The sequence below is a fragment of the Gopherus evgoodei genome, chromosome 2 (assembly GCF_007399415.2).
Source record: "Gopherus evgoodei ecotype Sinaloan lineage chromosome 2, rGopEvg1_v1.p, whole genome shotgun sequence".
In the NCBI taxonomy this organism is placed as follows: domain Eukaryota; kingdom Metazoa; phylum Chordata; order Testudines; family Testudinidae; genus Gopherus; species Gopherus evgoodei.
The window spans coordinates 96,811,050-96,823,439 of record NC_044323.1 but is presented as its reverse complement, the minus strand read 5'-3'; the positions used below and the strand labels follow the sequence as shown (position 1 = coordinate 96,823,439).

The following is a 12,390-nucleotide window of genomic DNA, read 5'->3' as shown; positions in this document are numbered from 1 at the left end:
AAACACAGCTGAAGGTCAGGCTGGGAGGAATACTTGTATGGTCCCAAGTACGATGGGGCTAGTGCCTCACAGAGCCACTGCAGTACGAACAATGATCTACAGTCAAGGCAATATACAGCTCTTTGTTGTGCTTCTGGTAAAGAGGCAAATGCCATACTGGGTAATATAAATGTAAAGCATTTCTTTGACACCATTTCAGTGTAGAAACAGGGAGGAATGCCCTTGGCCAGAAGTCACCATGACATCAACCAGAAGGGTTGGGGCTGAAACCCCTTGTGCCCCCATCTGTTACATGAATCTAATTAGAATAACCCTTTTGTATTTCAAGTTTAAATCAAACACAGTCACAACTTGGAGGAGGGAGGAGTAGTGAAAAAAGGAGAGTGAGAACTCTTGAGATAGATGATAAATGTGGACTATAGAGAGAATCTAGAATTGAAGATACTGATACCGAGAGAGTGGTGGGGAACAGGTATGTGTACCTGGTAGTGTGGATGCCTTCTGAGGGCTGTAAACACTACTTTGACCCCTTCTCTCTCCACTGTGTAATAACAGAGCTTAGGCGTCTTGTTACATGCTGCAGCGCTGAAATCACTGATTCCCAGGTCTAAGCATTAATCCTACTTTGGGCAAGTGGTTCCGAGTGCACCAGCAGTGGGGGCCCTCTATTAACAGCTGAAATCACTAAAGAGCTGAAGTCACACACACAATTTTGGGGGAGGGATAGCTCAGTGGTTTAGAGCATTAGTCTGCTAAGCCCAAGGTTGTGAGTTTAATCCTTGAGGGGGCCGTTTAGGAATCTGGGGTAGGAATCTGGGGATTGGTCCTGCTTTGAGCAGGGGGTTGGACTAGGTGACCTCCTGAGGTCCCTTCCAACCTTGTTATTCCATGATCTTGCATTTTTCTTTTGATCATGCTTTCAGATTCATAAAGTCATCTTAATTTTCTTTTATCCTGCACAGGAGGGGAGGCAGTCTGGTAAGAGAGAGCAAAATTATTGCCATGATGGATGGATTATAAATAGCTAGAGAACAGATGAAACTTGCCCCATTCTCCACTCCCTTTCTCTGTTGTTGGGTAGGTTGGTTGAATGTGCATGTTTTTCTCCATAGATCTTTAAAGAGGATAAATATTTGAAGGATGCCATGGACTGCAGTGATGTCATCTGGCAGAGAGGTTTGCTGAGGAAAGGGTATGGAATCTGCCATGGGACTGCTGGCAATGGCTACTCTTTCTTATCTCTCTATCACCTAACTGAGGACAAAAAGTATCTCTACCGGGCCTGCAAGGTGGGATTTACTGCATTGCTGCTTCTCTGCTGGCTACAGTCATGTATTAATTTCTGTGTGATAATTGCAAACATCACATACCCTCATATAATAAAAGGGAATAATATTTCTGTGCTACCTGTAACTTTTAATTCTCAAAATGTAGAGAGTGTTTAGAATCAGAAATAGGAGTGACCTGAAAAGATAACTGCTCTAAACATAGCTAACCAATGTTCTATTGTGATATTAAAAATATGCTATTTGTATTCCTTTGTGATATTCGCTATGGGATACATCAGATCTAGCATGTACTGTTCAGTGGTCTGTAATGATTATACTTTGGTTTATTGGTTTTCACACTAGTTGTTACCTTGGGGTTCTAGAACTCTGAATCACATGGTTTAGATTTTAATGTATATAAAATGAGTTGATTACTTTTTGCTAGGCTCGAGAGCCCCATGGTCTGAGTACTGCTTTGAGAGCTAATCCTTGCTCTGACACATTGCTTCCTTTGTGATCTTGGGAAAGTCATCTGAGCTCTGTGCTTCTGTTTTCTTATCTTACCAGGGTGTTATGAGCCGTAACTCCCTGAAGTTAATTAGACAATCGTAGACCTTTCTGTATAGTCTGAGACTATTTAAAATACTTCAACAGGAAATTTGAAAAATAGTCTCCCAACTGTCTTCAAATCAGCAATGGCCATCTGTACAGAGGCTGTGTGTGGTTTCCGATAATTTCACTGTGGAACAGTTGAAAGTTTTTTAAAACTGTTGACCTTCTGTTTGCCTGTATCCTCTGATATTTACTGGAGTGCCCAGAAAGCCAGAGGCTTAGCTGGTATCAGACCTCAGGACTTCCTGTCTTCCAGCTCTGGATTCATCCAGGGAAGCAGCATGATTTGAAGGAGAGTGGCATTAGAGATGTAGATCTAAACAATTGTATAAATCACTTGCAGTCACATAGCATGTGTAATGTCTGTAGGTCAATCTGTCTTGACCACGTCTAACACAATCTATCTTGGGTACTTTATATAGCCTCCATCACCATAATGTCTGAGTGCCTCACAATCGTAGAATCATAGACTTTAAGGTCAGAAGGGACCATTATGATCATCTAGTCTGACCTCCTGCATCCTTCAGTGTTTTTAAGAACATAAGAACAGCCATATTGGGTCAGATCAATGGTCCATCTAGCCCAGTATCCTGATTTCCAGTAGTGGCCAGAGCCTGATGCTTCAGAGGGAATGAACAGAACAGGGCAATTAACGAGCAATCCATTCCCCTGTCATCCAGTCCCAATTTCTGGCAGTCACTGGCTTAGGGACACTCAGAGCGTGGGGTTGCATCCCTGACCATCTAGGCTAATAGCATTGGTGGACCCTATCCTCCTCGAACTTATTCAGTTCTTTTTTGAGCCCAGTTATAGTTTTGGCCTTCACAACATCCCCTGGCAACGAGTTCCACAGGTTGATTGTGCATTGTGCGAGGAACTTCCTTAAGTTGATTTCATTGGTTGACCCCTGGTTCTTGTTTTATGTAAAAGGGGTAAATAACACTTCCTTATTCACTTTCTGTACACTAGTGGCCCTCAGCCTTTCCAGACTAGTACTACTACTGTACCTCTTTCAGGAGTCTGATTTGTCTTACATACCCCCAAGCTTCACCTCACTTAAAATCTACTTGTTTACAAAATCAGACATAAAAACACAAAAGTGTCGCAGCACACTATTACTGCAACATTGCATACTTTCTCATTTTTACCATATAATTATAAAATAAATCAATTGGAATATAAATATTGTACTTGCATTTCAGTGTATAGGATATAGAGCGGTATAAACAAGTCACTGTCTGTATGAAATGTTAGTTTGTACTGACTTTGCTAGTGCTTTTTATGTAGCCTATTGTAAAACTAGGAAAATATCTAGATGAATTGCTGTACCCCTGGGAGGACCTCCGAGTACCCCCAGGGGTACATGTAGCCCTGGTTGAGAACCACTGCTCTTCACCATTCATGATTTTTTAGATTTAGGATGAACAGTCCCAGTCTTTGTAATCTCTCCTCATATGCAAATTGTTCAATACCCTTAATCATTTTTGTTGCCCTTTTCTGTACTGTTTTGAATTCTAATTTATCTTTATCCTCACAACACCCCTGTGAGTTAGGGAAGTGCTATTAATCCCATGTTACAGATGGGGAACTGAGGCACAGGGAGATTATGACTTGCCCAAGGCCATATAAGATGTCAAATCCAAGTTCTTCCACTCCCAGGCTCATGCCCTTACCCCTGGACCACTCTCCTCCTTTTCTAATCAGGTTAAGTTTTGTCATATGCCCTTTGTGGGAGGATTGTAATATCTGGTAATATTTACAGCCACCTTGTGTCCTGGAGTCTCCAAGGTTCTGAAGCATTTAGCATTTTTAACAATTTTTAATGCCTTTAACATTTAAGGGACCCCTCCAACGCATCATCAGGGATCTACAACCCATCCTGGACAATGATTCCTCACTTTCACAGGCCTTGGGTGGCAGGCCTGTCCACGCCCACAGATAGCCTGCCAACCTGAATCATATTCTCACCAGTAACTACACACAGCACCATAGTAACTCTAACTCAGGAACCAATCCATGCAACAAACCTCGATGGGCCAACTCTGCCCACATATCTACACCAGTGACACCATCACAGGACCTAACCAGATCAGCCACACCATCACCGGTTCATTCATGTAATATATGCCAGCAATGCCCTTCTGCTATGTACATCGTCCAAACTGGACAGTCCCTACGGAAAAGGATAAATGGACACAAATCAGATATTAGGAATGGCAATATACAAAATCCTGTAGGAGAATACTTCAACCTCCCTGGACACACAATAGCAGATTTAAAGGTAGCCATCCTGCAGCAAAAAAACTTCAGGACCAGACTTCAAAGAGAAACTGCTGAGCTTCGGTTCATCTGCAAATTTGACACCATCAGCTCAGGATTAAACAAAGACTGTGAATGGCTTGCCAACTACAAAAGCAGTTTCTCCTCTCTTGGTTTTCACACCTCAACTGCTAGAAGAGGGCCTCATCCTCCCTGATTGAACTAACCTCGTTATCTCTAGCCTGCTTCTTGCTTGCATATATATATACCTGCCCCTGGAAATTTTCACTACATGCATCCGACGAAGTGGGTATTCACCCACGAAAGCTCATGCTCCACTACGTCCGTTAGTCTATAAGGTGCCACAGGATTCTTTGATGCATTTAAGGGAGAGACTTTCAAAAGTGCTAGGACAGTTCCTGTATGCAGCAGTATGCAACAAGATGTCTAGTCATACTGGGTACTTACAATTATCTAGATCGATAGGTGTATGGCTCCTGTCACCACAGGATCTGATCACACTGAAAGCACGAGGCTGAAGATAGAGAATCCACCCAAGAATCTTTGATAACGGCGCAGCTGCTTGTTGGCTATTTTATGCACCGTTAAGAGGGACTTGGAAGAGATCAAGAGTTGGGAGTTATTGAGTCAGAGAGAGATCACTTGCCTGAATGCTTCAGTCTTCTGACTTTTTTCAAATAACACAGTTATTTAATGTGTTTTTTGTTGGGCTTGCAACAGATTGTCCCATTAGTTGAATAAACTTGTCTGCCAGTGGCTATAGGTACCTCTGATCTTCTGTGCCTTGTGTATCTGGGATTGTTGAAATTTTTTTTCTGCTGAATAAAACTGTAACAATATAAAATGGAAAGACTAAGTAGTGGTCAGAGGTAGATGATGCCTTCACCCCTTCAGTCACCTAATTAGCAGCCTGAAACAGAATCTCAGTGAGAGTAAAAGCATTTTTAACACAAACGAATTTTTGAAGTCAGAAAGTCCATTTGGGTGGAAACTAGATGGCACCTTAAGCTGCTTTCTTGATGAACATGCCTGCCTGGCTTTCTCTCTTCCTGCTCTCTTCTTCCTCAGCCTCCTGTCTTGGAGCTAGGAACTTTTTGACTTATAATCCAGCTCTGATACTGATTCCCCTCAGAGGCTTTCAGCAAGTCACTTAACCTCTGCTTCCATTCCCAGAATAATGATGATACTTTACCTTTAATGACAGGTTTCAGAGTAGCAGCCGTGTTAGTCTGTATCCGCAAAAAGAACCGGAGTACTTGTGGCACCTTAGAGACTAACAAATTTATTTCAGCATGAGCTTTCGTGAACTACAGCTCACTTCTTCAGAGAGAAGACTCCAAAGAGAGACTGCTGAACTCGAATTAATATGCAAATTAGACACAATTAACTCAGGCCTTAACAGAGACTGGGAATGGCTGGGTCATTACACTAATTGAATCTATTTCTCTATGTTAAGTTCTCCTCACACCTTCTATGGGTCATCTTAATTATCGCTTCAAAAGTTTTTTTTCCCCTGCTGGCTATAGCTCATCTCAATTGATTAGACTCTTCCTGTTGGTATGTGTACTTCCATCTTTTCATGTTCTCTGTATGTATAAATATCTCCTGTCTGTGTGTTCCATTCTGTGCATCTGAAGAAGTGAGCTGTAGCTCACAAAAGCTCATGCTGAAATAAATTTGTTAGTCTCTAAGGTGCCACAAGTACTCATGTTCTTTTTACCTTTAATGGATGCCATGAGAAGTCATTAAGCTTAGAAACACTTTTTGCAGACAAAAGTCTAGTTCTGCTCTCCATTACAGGGGGAGTAATTTGTAGACTTTAGTGGGAGTTACACCTGCATAAGTGAGGGCAGAATTGAGCCTAACAATTATTTGAGATGAGTACTAGTACTTTGTCTCTTTTCTAAAAGCATCACCCTCCTCTCACTAAATGAAGGAGTTATTTTTCAGGAGTATGTGGGAGGAACGAGGGAGGAGTGAGACTTTCCTTTTGCTTCTGATTAATTGATTCTTGGTCCAGTCTCGTGACTGTTGTCGTTGAGTGCAGCAGAACCAAATGACAAAAAAAAAAATGCTATAGCTAGACTCTAGTACAAATGGAGCAATGGTGACCTCTGCTGAGAAGGAAAAGCTATTCTCTATAAGCCTGTTCAAATTACAGGGGAAATTTGTTTAAATAGGAGCTTTGCAGGACTGTTCCAGTAATAGAGGACTCGGAGTTGAAACATGTTAGAAAAGCAAAGCACATGGAGAGACCAGGGCAGTAGGTGGGATCCACATATGTTGCTTCTGAGAGGCCCATAAAAGAGCTTTTCAACTGTCATTGCTGTTAAAGTCTTTCCAAATGCAATTTGCAAGTAATTAATGTTAGCCCAGTACTTTTTGCATTCCCTATACAAAGTATACCAACTATGGTTAATCAGGCATATGGGATACAGTTTTCATTGGCACCCCCTGCACAGTTGAGGCAGAAAATGGAAAGTTCTTGAAAACAAAAGTTTGTCAATCTTAATGATCCAACTGTATTTATAACGATTTACCATAATGCTCAGGGTGGACAAAATAAGGTAAGTAACGTAATGGCTGTTGAATATTATATATTCTAAATTGAAGTGTGAGCAATGTAAGGACACAGAAATGTGATTAATGGGCATTACTCATGACCGCAAGGATACATTAGTAGGAAGAGGGAGAAATTGTTGCTATTATGGTGCATTCTCTGCTTGCCCTTCAAATTGACATACAAATATATTCTTGCAGCATTTTTATTTCCTCTTCTTTCCATTCTTTCTTCTCCCCCTTCCTCCCCCCAAAAAATGTTAAGTGAAAAGTATAAGTAAAATCTGCCCTGCTAATTAAACTGTGTTGCCATGTAGTGGATTTCAGTTAATCTGCATTTCCAGTTTCCTGAAAACTAATTGAAGTCTTAGCCTAGTTGAGGCAGGACAATTTAATCTTGGATAATGATTCCAGTTTGTTTCTCTGCTTGAGCCTCATTGTATTTTCTATATATTAAAAGGCGTCTTTATGTGCTGCTGTCCAAACATGCATCTGTATATGTACACATTTAAGCCACTCTGTTTTCCTTCTTCTTTTTCCCTCTCTCCCACAGTTTGCAGAGTGGTGTTTAGAGTATGGTGCACATGGATGTCGTATTCCTGACCGACCCTACTCTCTATTTGAAGGTAAAGTATTGTTGCTGCAGGCTGGGTTGTATTAGGAAGAAGGACAATCTTGTGGTAAGGCACATGACTGGAAGTCAGAAAAGCTGTTATGTTTTCCTTTATTGGGGAAAACCTTTTAAAAGCTGCATTCTGGAAATTTTCAATATAAAACTGGTGCCACTGGGTATATGATGGGGGCAAGGCACTGATTTATTCAATAATCTCTTCTGTGTTTGGAATCTTCTTGGGTCATAAGCAAGCATGAATCTGGGCAGTTGGATAGTTGTTGTGCATCACAGAACTACCCTATAAATCATAATTACTGAGTGAGCATCAGACTGGAATTGCAACAGCAGTGCAGATTAGTAGTTTGTTTCTTTGACAAAGGCCTGTAAGAAAATTTGTCCGTTAGGTCTGCCTAGGACCAGACGTAAGTCTATTAGTCCTTTCTTGAGCACCAATATTAACCAAATTCATCCACACAGCTAAAGAAAAGAAATGCCATGTTTTGATTAAAGGCCTTCCTGTGTCACTTAAATATTCTACAACAGTGGTTCTCAAACTAGGGCCGCCACTTGTTCAGGGAAGGTCCCTCATGGGTCTGGCCAGTTTGTTTAGCTGCCATGTCTGTAGGTTCAGCCAATTGTGGCTCCTACTAGTGGTTCACCGCTCCAGGCTAATGGGGCTCTGGGAAGCTGCGCGGGCTGAAGGATGTGCTGGCCACCCTCCTGCAGCCCCCATTGGCCCGGAGCGGCGAACCACGACCAGCGGAAGCCGCGATTGACTGAACCTGCCGATGCGGCAGATAAACAAACTGGCCTGGCCCGCCAGGGGCTTTCCCTGAACAAGCGGCGGCCCTAGTTTGAGAACCAGTGTTCTACAATGAACAAGTAGAAAAGTAGAGATTATATTTTTTCTGATGCTCTCTTGTAAATCCTTATCTTTTGTAAACTCAAAACAGAACAATGATCTTCGCCTTTGAAAGGCTTTAAAATAGCTTTGCTGTTCTTTGAAAGTGAACCTAATGCACCACCTATCACAAGTGTGAGGAATTACAGAGGATTTTATAGGGGTGTTTTTTAGAATAGCAATGCAAGCTAAGGACTTTTGTGTCAGCAGCTGTTATGTGCACCTCTTCCAAATGCAGTTGGGGTAAAGAATATGATTAGAGTGTTCATATTTCTGATATGGTGCCCTGAATTAACTGCTGCTTTCTGCAGGAAAACTTTGCTATTCAGGGGAACGTTTAAGCATGTCTTTAAGCATATGCTAAAGTTCCATTACTTAAAGTTCAGCACATACTTAAGTGCTGTCATGAATCAGGGCCTGTAACTGGGTTGTTAGTGTTAGATGTTGGAACCCTGCATGGAGATGCTGACAGATTCTTTCTTGGGGGGGGGCGGGGGAGAAGCTATAGAATTTTTGGGAGTGTTTTTTTTTTTTAAATTGTCTAATACATACATGCCCACATTGGACATTCACTTTAAATAATAGACTGCCTTCCACATTAGGAGATACTTCAATAAAGAACTACTGTACAGTAAGTGAAGATGATACAGGGTGATGCTATGCCAATAAATAAGCATGTACTCCATATGTATAAACTCCTCTGACAGCCATAGGCTTTCTGATCCATTGTAGCACACTTTGAGTGACTTATCTCTTACATTCTTTGAGGTCCTTCCTTGTTAGAACTCTGCAGCAGCCTCTCCCATATAATTCATTTCTGGAAAAGGTTAAAGAAATAGTTTCAGGTTTTTAAAAATCCAAATACAATGGGTTTGAAGTGAGAATTTTTAGTTTTGTTTAGATGGTCATTTAAAAATTTGTTTGTTTTTAAGAAGTGATTAAACTGCAACATTAACAAGATTACATGCTATACATCAATAATGGCAGAACTCCATTTAGAAAACGTTACCGATGTCTTCATAGAATAGTAGTAGTAGCTCTAAAATGCTAAGATTCTTTCATCATTCATGGAATCTAAATTTTACTTGCATTAATACCATGTATTTGTATGAGACCTTGCACAATTGGGCCTTGAGGTTGATTAGGGCCTCTGGGCACTATCTTCCTGATAACAATAAATATATTAATACCTTGTTTATCCAGTGGCATGGAATTGGTGACATTTATTATGATAAACCAGGGTTCAGAAAAGAATGGTGACTTCCCCCCCCCCCCCCAATTCAAAGTTGCTCCTCTGGAGACACTGTGACAGGTTACCCCTGGGGTGCCACCTGGAACTGGGATACCGCTGAGCCCTCTGACCTGCCAGCCTGAGCTCCCTGTCACACTGTGCTGCTGTGACAAACTGCAGACACACTCCCGGTCTTACACTTCCACCAGCTTACACATAGATAGGGACACACCCAACTGCAGTTGCATGCAGGCTCTCTGACTAGCCACTGCATGTACCAGCAGTAGAAAGGCTACAGCCAAGGTAACTCTCAGCTCCCCAGGCACATACCCCCTCTGGAGCATAAACTCAAAATGATACCATCTCACGCTGCACAGGGAACCGTACAACATAAGCTCATAGTGTTTCCCCCCACCCCCCACACACACAATGTGGAGAGGAATATGCAGCAGGCCCTCTGAGTTAAGATTCCCACACACCACTCCAAACTCACTGTTTAGATTAAAACAGCAAATAAATTTTTTAACTACAAAAGACAGATTGTAAGTGATAGCAAACCGATCAAAGCAGATTACCTAGCAAATAAACAGAAATGCAATTTAAGCTTAATATACTAGATAGATTGGATCTGAATAGCAGATTCTCACCTTAACTGATGGTACAGGCAGACTTGTAGATTCTTAAGGCACAAGCTACATTAGCTTTACAGCTTGGGTTTCTCAGGTCTTCATACACAGGCTAGAAATCCCTTTAGCCTGGGTCCAGCACTTCCCTGAGTTCAGTCTTTTTCCTTGGGTGTTTCCAGGAGTCGTCTGGTGTAGGGAGGGAAAAACCACAGATGATGTCACTCATCCATATATAGCTTTTGCATATGGCGGGAACTCTTTGTTTTAAAACTTGGTTCCCAGACCAGTTTGTGGAGAAATACTGACATCCCAAGGTGGAGTCCAGAATCATGTGGCCTGGTCACATGTTCTTGCAGAGTCATAGCAGCCATTACTTACAGGCTGTCTGGAGTGTTCTCAGGAAGTGTTTTTACCAGGTGAGAGAGAAGTTTCTTCTAATGTCTGTTGTTTTCCCTAATGCCTCATTGCCCTGAATAGTAGGGTAACCAGACAGCAAATGTGAAAAAATGGGCCGGGGGGAGGGGTAATAGGAGCCTATATAAAAAGAAGACCCAAACATCAGGACTATCCCTATAAAATCGGGACATCTGGTCATCCTACTGAATAGGCCTCCCAACCAGCTATCTGGACTGAAAGCATTTTATTTAGTGGGCATTATCCAGGTGTAACTACATTTGAAGCACATATACATAGTCAGTATTTATAACTTCAGATACAAAAATGATACATGCATACAAATAGGATAATCATATTCAGCAAATCCTAACTTTTCCAATGACACCTCACACGACCCATCTTGCATAAAATACATCATTGTGATACAGTCATATAATAGCACCATGAAGCATGTGAGGTGCGGTATCATAGACACAATCGAAATTAGGATAATAGGCTCTTTGATTATTGATATAGGTTGAGGTAGTGTCAAAAATGTACCAGACTCTTTGCAGATCCAGAGTGCCCTATAGCGTGCACAATTTAAGACCTCAGTCCTGCAGTTGGATCCATACAGGTGAAAACTTGCACCCTTGCAAAATCCCAGTGGCTTTGGGGCTCCATGTAAACATAAGGATCCCCCCTGCTCAGAGCAGATTGTTGGATGGAGGTTTTAAAATGGGTTCTGATATCTGGTTTAAATTCTGACTGATAGTTTATTTTTAAATTCTTAAGCTATTGTAATAAGAAATCAATTTGTATGTTTCAGGCATGGCGGGAGCTATTCATTTCCTATCGGACATATTGGTACCAGAGACTTCCCAGTTTCCAGCATTTGAACTTGGACCTCAAAGGAGAGAAAACAAAGTGGAACAGGACAGCTAAGAGATCTGTTGCAATGGAAACTCAATGTCAAGAGTGACAGGACTGTCTAGTGCCTCTGAAACTGAACCAACTTTAAAGCCTAAACAAAGGACAAGGAAATCCCTCTTCACACCTCTTTCTCCAAAGGACCACAAGTCATTAAAGCATGAATCGGAAGCCATGCCCAGGTTTTATTTAAGTGATGCCTTTGGTGGTGGGAAAAGAGAGATTAAGTTTTGAAGTCTTTTTTGCAGTTGTTCTCTTCAGGTCTTTCAAGTGTTCGCATGTTTCTTGGTGTTGTCCATAGATGTGAGTCTTTTGTTGTAAGCCAAAAGCTGTTTTCTTGTGTGAATCCCACTCTTGTCCCTTTTGTGCATGAGTAACAGCAGCAGGATTGCTATTTCTGCAGTGTGACTGTGGATAAGGTTCCCTTGACCTGACAAATGAGAGAGGCCAGTGTAGTGTAGTGTAGTGACCAGGTTAATACATAGTCATATCTTAAATGAGCTGATAATTTTCAAACAAAACATTAAGCTTTTCTGTGCTGTACTTCTCTGTTTCTTTATAAGAAACGTTTTTCTCCCCATCCTCTAGAACAGGGGTGGGCAACCTGTGGCTCATCAGGGTAATCTGATTGTGGGCCGCAGGACATTTTGTTGACATTGACCGTCCACAAGCACTGGCCCCTGGATCTCACAGTGGCTGTGATTCGCCATTCCCAGCCAATCGGAGCTGCGGGAAGCAGCAGCCAGCACGTCCCTGCCACTTCCCACAGCTCCCATTGACCAAGAACGGTGAACCGCGGCCACTGGGAGCTGTGGGAGGCCGTGCCTGCGGATGGTCAACATCTGCAATATATATCGTGGCCTGCAATCAGATTAACCTGATGGGCTGCAGGTTGCCCACCATTGCTCTAGAAGTTACATTTAAAGAAACTGGCCTGAATTTTAAGAAGTGATTTTTTTGGTGGCTCAGTTTTTGAGAAGGCTTAAAGCGACCTG

The 12,390-nt window shown here is 41.9% G+C and overlaps 1 protein-coding gene across 1 annotated transcript in view; it reads left to right on the top strand.

The window, feature by feature from the left end:
* Window positions 1-12,169, top strand: part of LANCL2 (LanC like 2) — a 55,443-nt gene extending 43,274 nt beyond the window's left edge. The window contains exons 7-9 of the mRNA XM_030551426.1: window positions 1,113-1,289; window positions 7,273-7,345; window positions 11,295-12,169. Of these exons, the coding sequence (XP_030407286.1) occupies window positions 1,113-1,289; window positions 7,273-7,345; window positions 11,295-11,410 (366 nt within the window). The 3' untranslated portion in view covers window positions 11,411-12,169. The remainder of the gene's footprint in view (window positions 1-1,112; window positions 1,290-7,272; window positions 7,346-11,294) is intronic.
* The last annotated feature ends 221 nt before the right edge of the window (window positions 12,170-12,390 follow it).